The 18,234-nt window shown below is 40.9% G+C and overlaps 1 protein-coding gene across 1 annotated transcript in view; it reads right to left on the bottom strand.

Moving 5' to 3' along the window:
* The window catches only part of LOC120926622 (dynein beta chain, flagellar outer arm-like), a 533,844-nt gene that overhangs the window by 408,765 nt on the left and 106,845 nt on the right, over positions 1-18,234 (bottom strand). The window contains 3 exon segments of the mRNA XM_040336739.1: positions 1,014-1,188; positions 9,172-9,301; positions 17,795-17,938. Coding sequence (XP_040192673.1) covers positions 1,014-1,188; positions 9,172-9,301; positions 17,795-17,938 — 449 coding nt within the window.

Raw genomic sequence — 18,234 nt, 5'->3', positions numbered from 1 at the left:
GTAAATTGTGTTTGGGAGCCATGTCGCATGACCGCTCAATTGTCATTCAAAGCGTGACAGTGCCAAAAGCTGAAATTTCGCCTGGGCAGGAAGGGGGTATATGTGCCCAGTAAGCAAGTGGTTAAAGACCAGATCTAGACCCAATGCTGACATAAGTAAATGTAATATATTTCAAATTTTTTGCAAATGCAGATTTTTTTAATAAGTTGCCATTTTGCTAATGTGTGCCTTGGTCAACTAATATATTTTGCAGAGAATATATGACGGTATGAAAAATGCGCTGGAAAAAAATAAAGGAAAAGTCATTGTTTTTTTTTAAATGTAAAACTATGCATATCCAGTTTTGCTACCAAACTAAAACCATCTCAGTCCTGAAAACACTGTAAAGCTAGGGTAAATTACAAAACCTAAATGGTATAAGATGAGAGTCAAAACACCACCAACAATGGTTTAAGGGGGTTTGGGGAGAAATATGATTTAGAGCAGGGATCCTCAAACTACGGCCCTTCAGCTGTTGCGGAACTACATGTCCCATGAGGCATTGTAAAACCCTGACATTCACAGACATCGCTAGGCATGATGGGAATTGTAGTTCCTGAACAACTGGAGGGCCGCAGTTTGAAGACCCCTGGTTTAGAGTATGTAAATAGCCAGAACCCAGGTACATTTTAAGATCAGGCACCATTCTGAAGAAGACAGGGATTGGACATAGAAGGCACCACCTAAAACAAAAACCTGTGATTCACAATTCAGCCTTTTACATTTTTGTTTTAAAGGACTATTTCCATGCATATTTGCCTGAGAGTCAAATAATGACGAGTCATTTTGAAGCATAACAACAAGAACATTATTTTTTTTACAAAGATCTCATAGTTTAAAAAGAATTTGTAGCAGAATTATAATTTAGTAACAGTCTACTGATTGCTGAATGTCTGCTTTTGTGAAGTCTGGGATTCAAATGAATGCAATCACAACAATTAGCCTATGTAAGAGGAAAAATTAAGCGTTTTTACCTCTTAATGATTGCAATGCATAAGCCTGCTGTGTTTAAAGGGACTTCTTCCAATTGTAAAGTGACTGCTTCTTTCCCAAGATGCTTAGCTGACTGTATCTGTGTAAGCATCTGAGTTATCAAAGAAAGGCTGGGTTGAGATAATTGTTCTAATCCATTCAGGCAGACCCAAGCTCCTGAGGAATTAAAAGGATAAATATAGTCACAAAACAATACTAATTAATTGAGCTAGTGAAACTGCCATACAAACTAATATCTTATCATTTTATTATAACACATTTCAGCGGATACCACCAATGGAAAAAACACACGGATATATCTAGGCACACAGAACATTATTAGTGCAATAATCATCCTTTTAGTTTGAATGCATTATAATAGGAAAAATACAGAGAAGTAGGTAATATACTTTGCACATCAGAGGCTGATTTACTAAAACATTTGAAAATGTCCACACAGTAAAATATATGAAGATTCCCTTTAATTATTCAATCATGTGAAAAAGTCCCTGTTCACCTTTTCATCTGCACATCAGTGGATAATTGAAGTGAATATTCACACAGTTTATTGCAGGAACATTCTCAAATCCTTTATTAAATCAGTCCCATAGTCTTAGCAAAATAACTAAAATCAAATATTTAACTTTCTACCTTACTTCAACAAATGATGATTTCAGCGTAAATTGGACTGCTAAGAGATGTAGAGGACTGTTTTATGTACATTAGACTTCCACTATATATTGTATATTACAGGTACCTATATAGCTACAACAGTTTATGCTGTGCCTAAACAGTTTGCGCTGCTGCCAAAAGCCGCAGGAGTGCTCACTGGATCGAGATGGGGTGGGTCTCAGGTAAGTATTGGGGGGGCTGGCTGGGCTGCTGCACACAGAAGGTTTTTTACCTTCATGCATATGCATGAAGGTAAAAAAAATAAAAACTTGTGCCTTTACAAACACTATAATGGTAGAGTATGCAGAGACATTTTAGAAAATTGCTTCCAATCTTGTGGCAATAGTTTGTAAAGGCCCTTTTTCCTATCAGAATGACTGTGCCCCTGTGCACAAAGCAAAGTCCATAAAGACATACTTTGATAATACGGGTGTGAAGGAACTGGAGTGGCTAGCACACAGCTCTGACTTCAAACTAACTGAACATCTTTAGGATGAATTGGAATGACATTCGCAAGCTCATTTTATGCAAGTTTCCACAGAAAGCTTACCCAGAAGAGTAATGGGTGATTTTGAAAAAGGATTAGTTCACATACAGTACAGACCAAAAGTTTGGACACACATCTCAATCAAAGAGTTTTCTTTATTTTCATGACTATGAAAATTGTAGATTCACACTGAAGGCATCAAAACTATGAATTAACACATGTGGAATTATACATAACAAAAAAGTGTGAAACAACTGAAAATATATTTCATTTTCTAGGTTCTTCAAAGTAGCCACCTTTTGCAGCAGACACATCTCTAGAACTGTTAAGAGGAGACTGTGTGAATCAGGCCTTCATGGTAGAATATCTGCTAGGAAACCACTGCTAAAGAAAGGCAACAAGCAGAAGAGACTTGTTTTGGGCTAAAGAACACAAGGAATGGACATTAGACCAGTGGAAATCTGTGCTTTGGTCTGATGAGTCCAAACTTGAGATCTTTGGTTCCAACCCCCGTGTCTTTGTGCGACACAGAAAAGGTGAACGGATGGACTCTACATGCCTGGTTCCCACCGTGAAGCATGTAGGAGGAGGTGTGATGGTGTGCGGGTGCTTTGCTGGTGACACTGTTGGGGATTTATTTAAAATTGAAGGCATACTGAACCAGCATGGCTACCACAGCATCTTGCAGCGGCATGCTATTCCATCTGGTTTGCGTTTAGTTGGACCATCATTTATTTTTCAACAGGACAATGACCCCAAACCCACCTCCAGGCTGTGTAAGGGCTATTTGACCAAGAAGGAGAGTGATGGGGTGCTGCGCCAGGTGGCTACCTCTTGAAGCTCATCAAGAGAATGCCAAGAGTGTGCCACGCAGTAATCAAAGCAAAAGGTGGCTACTTTGAAGAACCTAAAATATGAAATATATTTCATTTATTTGTATATTTAGTTTTTATGCCTTCAGTGTGAATCTACAATTTTCATAGTCATGAAAATAAAGAAAACTCTTTGAATGAGAAGGTGTGTCCAAACTTTTGGTCTGTACTGTAGGTGTGATGGTCAAATGTCCACAGATATTTGGCCATATAGTTTACATATAGTCTTCTAAAAAAACAAGCCAACAAATAGGCACTGCAAGCTTGAAGCAGTTAATGTGTAAGGGCTGATTTACAACAGGCAAATAGGCTGTTCATTTTGCAAGAAATTTTTCACTTTGTAAAGGCATTAGCTAAGTGAATGAGGTAAAGCTCTGCTGACTTACATCATCCAATTATGTACAAGCAAAAATATATATATATATTTTTTTTTTCTTCACAATTGATTGGGTAGTTTTATCAAATTCAGTAAGGTAAAGTGATTCTAAAGGCAGAAGTTTTTTGTTTTATCTTAATACATTCTATGAATTAGGATAAAAAAAACTTTTGTGTGCAGCAGCCCCCCTCAGCCCCCCTAATACTTACCTGAGCCCCATCTTGATCCAGCGAGCACTCCTGATTGGCTTTTGGCAGCAGTGGGAGCCAATTGACTCCCACTGCAGTCAACAGAGGGGGCAGGGCCCAGCCATGGCTCCATGTGTGAATAAACACACAGAGAGGCAGCTTGGGATCGCGCCTGCTTGGTTGCCCCTGCAGCAAGCTGCTTGATTGGCTGGAACAGCAGCTGGCACCATTGGCTCCCACTGCTGCCATTCAAAGTCAGTGAGCCAATGAAGAGAGAGGGGGTGGGGACGAGCTGCGGTTCTGTGTCTGAATGGACACAGAGCAGCGGGCTTGACTCGGGTGCCCCTATAGCAAGCTGCTTGCTGTGTGGGCACTCAGCAGGAGAGAGGGGCCAGGAGCGCTGGCGAGGGACCCAACAAGAGGAGGATCAGGGCTGCTCTCTGTAAGACCACTGCATAGAGCAGGTAAGTATGACATGTTTGTTATTTTAAAGAACAAAAAACTTAAATATCCCTTTAATTGGAAATTCACTTGCAAAGTGAACAGCCTATTTGCCTTTAGTAAATCAACCCCCTAAGCTCAATTCATTAATTTAAGACACATGTAACATCTTGGCAAATAGCAATGCATTATAGCTTAGTAAATCGAGCAATGTCTATCTACAATGATCATTCGCAAACTTACAAACTTCCTTTGCATCCTTTATCTAGCTTGTTTGTGATGCATAAATCTGTTTTTAAAGGACAGATCAGTAAATATAAACACTAAAAATAAAATTGAGCAAACTAAAAGTAAATTGTACATTGATATTGAATTAATACATTATAATAAACTGTATTACAATTTATTTTATAGCCCTTTTGCAGTAGTCCCTTTAGCATTTGCCAGCATTTACTAAAGAGGAATGCGGTTCCATTTTCTATTGCTATATTCTGCACACAGCTTGAAAAATATCTGCTTATAATGTTTCCTGGTGCAAATGCAATTAAAAATTCCACCTCTGCTCGATTAATCTTAGTGACCATCACAGTCATTTGTAAATTACCATCTGCTTTCCTTGTGTGTGTTCAGGATAATCAGATATGTGCTGTACACAATTAGCATGCCATAGGCCCTGTGTTCAATCTAAAACGTTATTTTATTATAAAAAGATTTCATCTGCACTCCTGCCCCATAGCTGCCAACATGTCCACAAGACTTATTTGTGGAAGTGTAACGGCTAATTGAAATTGTATTACTCTAATGGATAGGATTCCCTTTAACATTAAATCACTGTAGCAGGAGGCTTCACAAATTAGCCCATGGACACAGCTTTTGCTGGAAACACATCCTGAGCAGAATAATGTAATTCCTCATGTTAACAACGGTCAGGACTGTTACAGAAAATTTACCGCTAAAGGCGACACTGTGTTTCAAGTCACTTCTCTTGCAAGCTATTTATGTGACAAAATAAATATTCTTGGGGCCCTTTTATATTGTTATTTGAATGTCCTAAATTTAAAAAGGAACACAGTGGAAAAGGATTATTTACTTTTAAAGTAATGTTGTACACATGCACCTTTCTGTCAAGTGTGTCAAATGAGGTAGCAAATGGATTCAGTTAGTAAGGTGTATTTCCGTATGGGTTCTTTGAGTATTTAGGTCAATATTTAACCCTGTGAAAATAATCCTGAGCAAGCAGTAATGAGAACCCCCACTCATAAAATTGATATCCACTTCTACAGTGAGGACCTAACTAGGCCCCAAATAACTATAAGCAAGGTAACCATTGTTCCTGCTCCACTGTAACCATACGCTGAGTCTTCACAAACTTTTAAAAAATGTTCACAAACAAAAATGCCAAGTCTCCACAAACATTCCATAGACAAACGTAAAATCCTGACAGAATCACAAAATAGTAAACATTTGTGTTAGGACCTATGAACACATTAAAAGATCAAACATGAATAGGAGTATAACATAGGAAATGAACACTGCCTGCAAAGTTTCCCTCCCTAACAATTACATGTGTGAAAAAATAATCTCCTATAACAGCATAGTTAATATGCATGGGTCAATTTCCCTACTCTTGGTGCTTGTTGTCTATAAATTCTCTTGCAAGACATGGGTTGATTTACTAAAATTGGAGAGTGAAAACTCTGGTGCAGCTGTGCATGGTAGCCAATCAGCTTCTAAATTCAGCTTGTTACAATTAAGCTTTGACCATTAGCCCTGGTTCACATTGATGCGATTTGACATGTCAAATCGCATCTCAAATGGGTGGCATTTGCCGGCAATTGTCTGCAATGGCACCGTCCTAATTGGTGTGACGCCACATCTGCGGCGCTGCACCGATTTCAAAAAGTAGTTCCTGTACTACTTTTTGCGATTTCAGACCGAGATTTACATTGACATCTGTGCAGAAGCCGCAGATGTCTCTGAAATCACATCCGAAATCGGGACTAACAAGCGGGAGTGAAGTCGTGCGAGTTCAGCTGAACTCGCACGGCCTTTCCGCAGCCCTGTGTGAACCTGGGCTAAACCTGAATGCTAATTGGTTTTGCACTCTCCAGATTTTGCACTCTCCAATTTTAGTAATCCAACCCCTTTGTGTATATATTTTGGGCAAAATGTATGGACTAATCATTTCAGTTACTTTGAAATCTTTTTTTTTTACGATTAAAAAACCTGTTAAGTTTTTCTCTAACTGTGTCTGTTTGAGGAAATTCAGGAAGAGGGAGATTAAAAGGAAATCCTCACTGTAACATGCATCCCCATTAAATTACCTATTTTCTTGTTGCAGTGAGAATTCAAAATTGTGAAAATGGAGCTTCCCCAACAGGGGTATGACTGCAGAGGAACCTGGATGAGATCTACACATCTATTGGAGGACTACTTGTCAAAATCTTGAACTCCAACTCTGCTTTTGGATCCAAATAGTCTTACTTTCCTTTCCAGATGGATCAATTACATCTTTGAACCAACAACAGACAACACCTTTCTGCATTTTTATTGTTTTAGCTGTCTAAGTTGAAGAGAGGTTGACCCATTGGTCAGTACCAATGTGTCTCTAGAATTGCTCAAATGACAAGGTTTTTGAGGCAAAAAAAATGCAGCTAACATTTAAAGTAAGAGGCGGTAAACACACAGGTAAAGTCCACAGGTAAAGTCCTGAGTTCCTCAAAAAAAATAGTGCCTGCATAGCACCTGTAAAGAGTCTCTCCTCTGACTCCAATGTGAAAGCCTGACTTTCCCCGACTTGTTCATTCCCCGACTTAGTTGGGGTAGGCAGTACACTTTGTTGGGGATGGGTCAGCCACGCCCCGTGACCTTCGACCTCTGGGAACCCGCCTTTCGACTTCCAACTTCTGAGTCCTAGCCTTATTCTTCAAGGGAAAACCCTAACCCCTAACTCTAACTCTCAACCCTAACTCCCCTAACCCTACCTCTAACCCCTAACCCTAGGGCAGAAAAGCGCTGCAAAAACACGGTAAAATGCCACTAAAAATGGCGCCACTTTACGGCCGACGCCCCCAATACCCCAGTGTGAAAGCAGCCTTAATGTTTGCATTGATTTGTATATACATGGTCCAAAGGTTGCATTACAGCCATGTAAGGGGGTCACATCAGTATACTATTTAAAAAAACAGAATCATTATGCAACCTTTATGGCATATTAGGTGTCTCTTTGGTTTATAGAATCTAACAAATGGGACTTTTGATATTCAGTTGAATGATATGTATAGAAATTCCATCCATCCATCCAGCTTTGGCACCAATCATCGCTATTAGTTTGGTCTGCATGTTGTATACTATGTGAACTCTGGCTTATGCACATAATGTGTAAAAAAAAATGCACCAAGGTCCAAGTTGCAGTATTGCTTTGTTAAATAATCACAAACCTTTCTATGGTTTGTGAAACTTTGTTTTACACATTCTATTAATAAGCACAATTATGTACCAAGTTTAACATCCATTTGGAGAACGTTAACTAACAACGTGTTCTGCATGGTACATCTCTTAACTGTAGGAGAATATCAATATGTGCTTGTGTGCTAGCTGCATTGTATATGTCTGCTTTTCAACCATGCTTTGCACATGCTATTATGTATATCAAAGCCTAATATAACCATTAGCAATGCATATAAAGGAATGACTGTAGGGTGTACCATGATTTGCTTGGTTCCATTTTTATTTTACTTGCATTATATGTCTGCTTTGCTGTCATGATTTGCTAAATCTATTTGTGTTCCATACCAGCAATATAGTATAGTTCATGTTTTGAGTATTGACAAACTGGATTCCAACCACAATTGGAGTGAATCCGAGTCACCCATAATCTTTAGATACACTTTTACACTTCACACATGTAGCTCATGTCAGAATATCCAATAACATTATAATTTAGATAAAAAACAAAAACATCTTCTTAAACAAGGAACTGTTGTTCCAAGGCATTCTTGTGTAAGCAAAAACAAAAACCAAGGCATATGGTATTTTGCTACGGAGGGCATTCAAGGTATTTCACATGATCTTGCAAAATAAACCTATATTTTATTTTTAAATCATACTAATGATTAACCTCCCTGGCGGTATGATTCTTTCAGAAAAAACATGCTAAAAGCGGTACCATTATTTGCAAGGAAATTTGGCGTTTTATATTGTAGGTCTGTAATTTTTAGAAATAACTCACTTAAATCTGACCAAACAAGATTCTAATAGGCATCCCGTGTATTACATTTTTTTAAAAACAAAATTATAAATTATAATATAATAAATAATTATAAATAATTATAACAAATAATAATATAATTATAATAAAAATTATTCAATAATGTAATCAAATCAAAATCACTGAAATTTGCTCAGTTGCAGAATTGTCGCTGTCATTACTTTTATTTTTTTATGACGAATTTCCCCACAAATCGCTATCGCACAATTCTGCAAGTGATTATAATTTATTATCGCTGTTTTTTAGCTGATCTAAAACTATTTTTGACATAAAGGGACACTTTTGGTTGCTATGGACAATCTACAGTTTGCAGGGAGAAAAAAAGGTTTTTATTATATAAAATGACATGCAGGACACTGGGCAGACCACTAGGGACAGGGGGGGTGTGTTTTTTTTACATACAGTACTGTAATCTATAAGATTACAGTATACTGTGTGTATAGTGTTTGTTTACGTTTTTGAATTTGGCGCCGTTCTCCGTCCCCGTGCGTCGTAACGTCGCAGGGAACGGAGATCGGCGTCACACGGAGGCACTATGTGAATCGAGCGAGGTCCCGCTCGCTCACACAGCGCGGTGGCATCGCTGGATCCAGGGACAAGGTAAGTAAAAAGTGCCTGTGGATCTAGCGAGGCAAGCCCGTGACTGACACGGGGTTACCGATAGTAGCAAGAAAATCTAACCCCGTGTCAGTCTCGGGAAGACCGCCAGGGACGTTAAAAAGATAATAAGATGTACATCTGTTACAAATTACACACAAAATAATGGTTTATAAACATGCATAAGATTATTCAGATTAAGCTGATCTCTTTCACATTAAAATATATTTCATGTTATGAATGGAAAAAGTCTTTACCTGCAGCAGTAAGTCCTTTGCAAATGTCTTGCAAAATGCCATTATCAGAAGAGCTTGAGCAATTAAAGTAGAAAAGAGGCTTTCCGAGTGCCAGAGATAATTCTCGGATGGTAGATTTCTTCCCAGATGCCTAACAAAATTTAAGACATATTAAAAGAAAACGTGATTGTGGTTTTCTTATATCATTCTCTCAAGCTGGTTTCAGAAACATCTAGAATACATGGTTATAATAAAATAAAAAAGTAAGGTTCCCGTCTTGTGGCACATAACTATTCTAACTCTTAAAGATCATATTTTATAATGCTGGAAAACATTAAGCAGGCAGATTTTAGATACCACATGCAGAAGTCTATTAATCTTCAACCGTAAACCATTACATCATTCTTTTGCCAAGTCTAACTATTGATTTTACCGCTTGTTTTTCTTTTTTCAGCTATACATATTTTGGAATAAAATAAAGCATTGGTGCATTATAACTTTCTAAATCAAATTTAATATACTTTATGAGTAAAAAAAAAAAAAGGATAGGCAGCTCATTAAGAAGCAATAACATTTTAACCTATGCAGTAGGCAAATGTGGCTGGTTAATTATTCCGGTAATGCGTATATACCTCTATACCCCAATAGTTCATAAATACTTTAATCTTCTATATATCCCCTTATACCCTAAACACAGTAAAGGACCAGTCCACCTCAAAGTGATAATGCACCTATATGTGGGACCTCACTGGCTTCATTATATATTGGGTATTCCAGCAGGGTGCTGACTGATTGACTAATAGACAGCAGTAGCAGTTAGGTTGCCAGAGGAACTCTCAGTTCACCCAAAAATACATATTTTTTCTTATATCCTTTGGGTTCTGTAATGGTGATCTTTCTGTGATTGAGCTCTTGGATCTACACACCTAACTTCAGGATTGTTTTTGTTATTTTCTACGGAAACTAAAACCTTAAATACTCTGTTATAGGAATATAAATTTTAACTAGTAAGTCCAATGGTGTACCTAAGGTGAGGAACAGTGTCTGGTCCAACCTAGGTAGGTATAATCAGCTGCAGAATAGCATAAGACTGTAGGCACTACTTGGTAGATTGATGTCCTGCCCCATGAGGCTTTTGACTTGGTGACAGTGAATGGCCGAGGTGCCACGCAGGGTAGTGGCAACATAAAGGAGCATCATGGATACACTCGTGAAGAAGTACCAAGAGGTACCAGAGTAAGCTGCAGTTAGGAGACATAGGGAGCTAGAGAAATGGGGGGTGGCTTGTGTATGTGTGTCACTACTCACTCTGTCTCTAACAGTTTGTTGCCCATTTATTGTTATTCTGTTATCTCTCTAAATACTGTTAGTAGCATTGATTTCTGGAGTATGAGCATTCTATTAGTCAAGCAGCATACAGAAAAAAAGCTTTACCGCTACACTTCATGTTACTTGGAGCTGCCTGCAACCTAAAGTGATATTAGACTCACATTTTTCAAAATATAAATCAGATGTTTAGGGCAGGACTTACATTGTCTGTGGCATGTTCTACGATCCCTCCTATTCACTCTCTCCCCTGACCTCTGGCACTGTTTTTTCATTGTAAGGGTGACTTTCCAGGGTCCTATGGAGCTGCCCCTACATGTGTGCTTTGGGCAGAGAGAGACTGCAATCCCCCACTATCACATTGCTTGCACTGACATACACAGACATCAAGAGAGGACTGAAAGGGCATGTACAGTATATGCAGTGGCACAGGTGGCAGTGAAATTGTGAGCTATACGGTCTTAAGGAGGGGAAACAGGGAGACTTTCTCTGGCATGATCAGTGCTTGCGCAAACAAAATACAAACATTTCTGAACATCTGTTAAGAGCGTTTTTATCTTCCTATGGTTTACAGCTATATAAGCTATATAAAAGTTGTAGCATAATATGGTGCCAAGTGGGAGAATGTTAATAGTTAGAGTTGAGCGAACCTGAATAATTGGAAAAAGTTTGGGTCCGGGATCGGCGTTCGGGAAAAAAAATTTGCGGAGGTCCCAGCAAATTCAATAACCAGACCCTTTACGTGCGGTTCCCCCTAAATGTCCATAACCAGACCCTTCTGGTCTGGTATGGATATTCAGGGGAACCCCGCCGTCAATTTAAAAAAAAAATGGCGTGCGGTTCCCCCTAAATATCCATAACCAGACCCGTTATCCGAGCACGTTGACCTGGCCGGCCGCAGAAAAGAGGGGGGGACAGAGTGCGCCCCCCCCTCTCCTGAACCGCACCAGGCCACATGCCCTCAACATTGGGAGGGTGCTTTGGGGTGCCCCCCAAAGCACCTTGTCCCCATGTTGATGGGGACAAGGGTCTCATCCCCACAACCCTTGCCCGGTGGTTGTGGGGGTATGCGGGCGGGAGGCTTATCAGAATCTGGAAGACCCCTTTAACAAAGGGGACCCCCAGATCCTGACCCCCCCTGTGTGAAATGGTAATGGGGTACACTGTGTAAAGTGTAAAGTGTAAAGTCTTGTAAAAAAAACACACACACAACGTAGAATAAAGTACTTTATTAAAAAAAAAAAACTCCAGCAGTTATAATCCACTCGTTCCCGGCTTCCTGCGTTGTCCTGATCCATCGACGGCTGCGGGTGATCTCTAGCGATGAGAAGATCCTGCGACGGGTGATCTCCGCTCCAGCGATGATCCATCCAGAGAGCAGCATCGCCGACCTCCTCTCATCGCTGGACACAGCCCAGCGAATGAGCGGCTGAAGCTGTGACATTTCTTATATAGGGGAGGCAGGGCCACCCGTCACGTGACCCCGCCCCCTCTGACGCACCCTCTGCTACGTGCCAGAGTCTTCCCTCTTCCCGCTGGAGTTTTTTTTTTTTTTTTTATAGTACTTTTTTATAGTACTTTATTCTACGGTGTGTGTGTGTTTGTTTTTTTACAAGACTTTACACTTCCTTCGTGAAATGGTAGGGGTACAGTGTACCCCATTACCATTTCACACGGGGGGGTCAGGATCTGGGGGTCCCCTTTGTTAAAGAGGTCTTCCAGATTCTGAACCCGAACTCCGAACCCCATTGTAGTCAATGGGACACAGACTTTTAGAAAAAAAATGCGCGGAGGTCCCTGCAAATTCAATAACCAGACCCTTTAGGTCTGGTATGGATATTAAGGGGAACCCCGCCGTCAATTTAAAAAAAAAATGACGTGCGGTTCCCCCTAAATATCCATAACCAGACCCTTCAGGTCTGGTATGGATATTCAGGGGAACCCCGCCGTTAATTAAAAAAAAATGACGTGCGGTTCCCCCTAAATATCCATATCCAGACCCATTATCCAAGCACGTTGACCTGGCCGGCCGCAGAAAAGAGGGGGGACAGAGTGCGGCCCCCCTCTCCTGAACCATACCAGGCCACATGCCCTCAACATTGGGAGGGTGCTTTGGGGTGCCCCCCAAAGCACCTTGTCCCCATGTTGATGGTGACAAGGGTCTCATCCCCACAACCCTTGCCCAGTGGTTGTGGGGGTATGCGGGCGGGAGGCTTATCAGAATCTGGAAGACCCCTTTAACAAAGGGGACCCCCAGATCCTGACCCCCCCCACACCGTAGAATAAAGTACTTTATTAAAAAAAAAACTCCAGCGGGAAGAGGGAAGACTCTGGGCTTACCCAGTGACGTAGCAGAGGGTGCGTCAGAGGGGGCGGGGTCACGTGACGGATGGCCCTGCCTCCCCTATATAAGAAATGTCACAGCTTCAGCCGCTCATTTGCTGGGCTGTGTCCAGCGATGAGAGGAGGTCGGCGATGCTGCTCTCTGGATGGATCATCGCTGGAGCGGAGATCACCCGTCGCAGGATCTTCTCATCGCTGGAGATCACCTGCAGCCGTCGATGGATCAGGACAATGCAGGAAGCTGGGAACGAGTGGATTATCACCGCTGGAGTTTTTTTTTTTAATAAAGTACTTTATTCTACGGTGTGTGTGTGTGTGTTTTTTTTACAAGACTTTACACTTCCTTCGTGAAATGGTAGGGGTACAGTGTACCCATTACCATTTCACACAGGGGGGGTCAGGATCTGGGGGTCCCCTTTGTTAAAGGGGTATTCCAGATTCTAATAAGCCTCCCGCCCGCATACCCCCACAAACACCGGGCAAGGGTTGTGGGGATGAGACCCTTCCTTGTCCCCATCAACATGGGGACAAGGTGCTTTGGGGGGCACCCCAAAGCACCCTCCCAATGTTGAGGGCATGTGGCCTGGTGCGGTTCAGGAGAGGGGGGCCGCACTCTGTCCCCCCCTCTTTTCTGCGGCCGGCCAGGTCAACGTGCTCGGATAACGGGTCTGGTTATGGATATTTAGGGGGAACCGCACGTCATTTTTTTTTTTAATTGACGGCGGGGTTCCCCTGAATATCCATACCAGACCTAAAGGGTCTGGTTATTGAATTTGCGGGGACCTCCGCGCATTTTTTTTTTCTAAAAGTTCGTGTCCCATTGACTACAATGGGGTTCGGAGTTCGGGTTCGGGTTCCCGAACCCAAACTTTTTTTTTAAAGTTCGGGTTCGGACCCGAACCCGAACATCCAGGTGTCCGCTCAACTCTATTAATAGTCCCTGATAGAGACTGGCATGATAATCTTCTTTTCTCTAGCTAAATATGTACTGCAGTGGATAAAACATACAAATGTTTATTGTTCATGTTCATTTATGGGTCAGTCATACAGGCAAACGTAGCCAATGGGTGGTCATGTAATAATTCAATTTGTAATGTTGCAACTGGTGCATTATAAATAGTTGCTCCTGCTATTTTTAATTAGCACTAATAATCATGTCCTGCATCTAGATAGGATATAAGCTTTTATGCAGTATATTAGCTTTTTCATCTTGTTTCTTTGATAAAAAGAATAATTCACAACATAGCCCAAAGAAAAGTAGGCCAGCTTTGAAAATGTAACTGATCTGATCCACTGAGCCTCTTCTAAACACAGTGATCCTGCTTAAGGTCAGTCATATAATGTGTTTTTTAATGTGTTATAAATACTAGTTTGACTGATATACTACGGTGTTGTTATGCTGAAGGGGAGAAAAGCTCAAATAAATTAGAATGCAAAGTTTTAACATCAACATTCCACTGTTGCAAAAAATCACACGTATGTGATAGATATATAATACATTAGGGTAGACTCCAAAACCTTAAAAAATAAAAATAAATTAAAACAATTTTGGAACTTAATTGAACACACTGAAGTTAGAGGCTACACCAGATTCTGAGTCCACCAGGTTTAATAAATATACCCCTGTTAGTTTATCTCAGTGCCACTGCCTCTTTTAACCACTTCAGATCCTGCCCATATTCAAATGACGTCCACAGATGGTATCTCCCATCCTAGGTGGACGTCATATGATGTCCTGGGCTTCCCGGCCGTCTAGGGGGCGCGTGCACCTGCGGCATCGTTCAGGACCCGATGCGCATGCCCAACAGCTGTGATGTCCGCTGGGCACCCACACATTTTTAAGACCATTACAAATTGCACTGATTACTGTGTAAATGTGACTGGCAGGGAATGGGTTAATACTAGCAATACTAGTAGTACTAATACTAGCTACCTGCAATCACAGCAGGCCATGGATCTATGTGTGTAAACATACAGATCCATGTCCTGTCAGAGGTGAGGAGACCAATGTGTGTTCCCAGTACAGAGGAACACAGATCAGTCTCCTCCCCTTGTGAGTCCCCGCCCCCTACAGTTAGAATAACTTCCTAGGGAACATATTTAACCCCTTCAGCGCCCCCTAGTATTAACCCCTTCCCTGCCAGTCACATTTACACATTAATCAGTGCAGTTTTATAGCACTAATCGCTGTATAAATTGTGAATGGTCTCAAAAATGTGTCAAAAGTGGCTGATATGTCCGTCACAATGTCACGGTCACAATAAAAATCGCAGATCGCGCCATTACTAGAAAAAAAAGCAATAAATCTATCCCCTTTTTTGTAGACGCTTTAACTTTTGCGCAAACCAATCAATACACGCTTACTGCGATTTTTTTCACCAAAAATATGTAAGAATATACAGAAGAATACATATCGGCCTAAACTGAGGAACGTTTTTTTTTTTTTTTTAAAGGATATTTATTAAATCAAAAAGTACAAATATTGTGTTTTTTTCAAAATTGTCGCTCTTCTTTTGTTTATAGCGCAAAAAATAAAAACCGCAGAGGTGATCAAATACCACGAAAAGCGCTATTTGTGGGGAAAAAAGCAGGTCAATTTTGTTTGGGAGCCACTTTGCACGACCGTGCAATTGTTATTCAAAGTGTGACAGCACTGAAAACTAAAAATTGGTCTGGGCAGGAAGGGGGTGAAAATGCCCTGTATTGAAGCGGTTAAAAAGACCATTTAACGTTTTGTCATTCAAGATGACACCTGTAAGGGGACACTGGCCTCTTGTTGCACTATTTCTAGATGGCTCGTTCCACCTGGGAGTAATAACAATAGACTGTGGGCAAGATTCAGATAGGAGATACGACTGACGTATCTCCTGATACGCCGTCGTATCTCTAAGGCTGGCCGGTCGTATCTATGCGACTGATTCATAGAATCAGTTACGCATAGATATCCCTAAGATCCGACAGGTGTAAGTGACTTACACCGTCGGATCTTAGGCTGCAATTCCAGGCCGGCCGCTAGGTGGTGCTTCCGTGTCTTTTACGCTTCGAATATGCAAATGAGCATTTACGCCGATTCAGAAACAAACGACCGCCCGGCACTTTTTTTTTACGTCGTTTGCGTTCGGCTTTTTCCGGCGGAAAGTTACCCCTGCTATAGCAGGGGTAAGTGCTGCGTATCCTATGTTAAGTATGGCCGTCGTTCCCGAGCCGAGTTTTGAATTTTTTACGTCGTTTGCGTAAGTCGTTCGCGAATACGGCCAGACGTAATTTACGTTAACGTCGAAACCAATGACGTCCTTGCGACGTCATTTAGAGCATGCGCACTTGGAAATTTAGCCGGCGGCGCATGCGGAGTTAAATCGGCGTGGGGACGTGCCTGATTTAAATAGTACACTCCCCCTAGCCACAGAATTTGAATTCCGCCGGGGGATTTACGATACGCCGCCGCAAGTTTTGAGGTAAGTGCTTTCTAAAATTAAGCACTCGCCTCAAAAACTTGCGGCGGCGGATCGTAAATCAGATAGGTTACGCGGATCTAAAGATCCGCTAACCTATCTGAATACGGCCCTGTAACTCCTCAAATCTTTGGCAAAGATTTAAGCAACCCAGAATCAAGAAAAATCTCTGTGGCCTCTGTAGCAGATAACAGAGTCATAAATTCATGACCATATTAAAAATCCAGCAACACCCAATGGAGTCAAGAAGGACTGTGAGGAAGTGAGAGATTCCAATAGCAGGGGACAAGAGGCTGCATACATGAGCAACATCAGTAGGCTTGTTTCAAATAGTCCCCAACCCTTTAGTAGAAAGTAAGCTGGGGGCACATGGTACAGGGGGACTGTCCCCTCCATTTCTAGAATAGGGTAAGAAAACGTACTCACGAAACCCAAACAGCTGGTAGCGGTGAGGGTCCATGACCCAAAGGTCAGATGGCTGGAGCTGACCAACATCACTGAAGGTGGTCAACAGGACCAAAGATCAAAGCTCTAAGTAGCTCTTTGAAAACAGAAGAAGCAGTGGGACAATGCTTCCTCAATGCTATCTGCTGGGAAAGAGGCCATGGAAGTGCATGTGCATTATACTGCGCTCAGTGGAAGGATGTTAGCCCTTTGTTCTATGCTGTTAAACACTACCACTGTGAAACTAATGGGAATGACCAACAAGGTGTCCAGAAAGCAAAAACATCCAACTCAGTAGGTGAATCTTTAGCACATAGGCAATGCCAATGACCTTGGACCTGGAAAACACTCCACACCTAATTTAACCAGAAGTGAGTCTGGAAGCACTCTACATGCAATCCAGTGCCAAAGGGTCACTTCCAGTCCTATTTCGCAAAGTTCAGTTCAACAGGGTCTGGGCGTTGCACAAATTAAAAAAGCCAAGCTGATAACAGATAGGTGCAAAGAAAACTGAAAATAACCATCAGCAGTACAAAGAAAAATGAAGAAGAAAACATGTCTAGAAAAATCACAGGCTAATCTTTAAAACAACAGAGCTAAAAACAAAACAAAAAAAACAACAGCATTTATCATTTTAGGACATCAGTAATTGGAGTGCAAACAACCTGGGCTGAGTCTAAATTTTTTTGTTTGCTAGTATCAGATCTTCCTGTAGGCAGCAGTATAACCAAAAGATTTAAGGCTCCCTGTGTCCCTCAATGGACAAGAAAGGAAAGTCTTTGAGACAACAGTGACTAACAATAACCATTATTTCATGTAATTCTGACAGCACCTTAAAGATTTGACAGTTTTAAACAAGGCATGAGATAGGGCAGCATCTGTGGGATCCTTAAAGCTAACATAGAGTTGACATTTAATGTGAAAAAGAGAAATACCAGGACAACAGAGAGTTAAGTCTGCACTTTTATAGCAATTTTGTAGTGGAGATTGAGGTTATTACAAATGCTAATCGGTGGCTGACTTTCTTTTAATAGTTTATTTGACTGGTCAATGAAAACACAGTATTCTTTACATCTTACCTGAGGACCTGCACACAGAGCATAAGTCCCAGCAAACACTGCTCCCATAACACTGAGAAAGATCCGTTCGGTTAAAGGAGTTATGAAAATATGTTCAGCTGATCCTTGATATTCATAACCGTATTGGACTTCAGAGTCACCAATCTGTGTACAGCAAACAAAATGCTATCAGAATGGCAATGTATTTCAACACAATGTTGCTTTGATAAATACATTTAAAAAAAGAGACAGATTGTTTAAGAAATTTTCGTATAAGGTTTTATCATAGCAACCAGTGGCTTCCTGTCACTTTCAATCTGCCTTTAAAATATAATTTCTTGGCTATACAATAAATTACACTCAATCCTCAATTGTCTATCTTTTAAATCAAACCTAAAGAATTATTTTTAGAATAACATCAAAGTGCATTTATTTATCATTTGAAAAGACATACACAACAA

This window comes from Rana temporaria, chromosome 2 (assembly GCF_905171775.1).
Source record: "Rana temporaria chromosome 2, aRanTem1.1, whole genome shotgun sequence".
In the NCBI taxonomy this organism is placed as follows: Eukaryota; Metazoa; Chordata; class Amphibia; order Anura; family Ranidae; genus Rana; species Rana temporaria.
The sequence above is the reverse complement of the archived record's forward strand: the minus strand, read 5'-3'. Positions and strand labels throughout refer to the sequence as shown.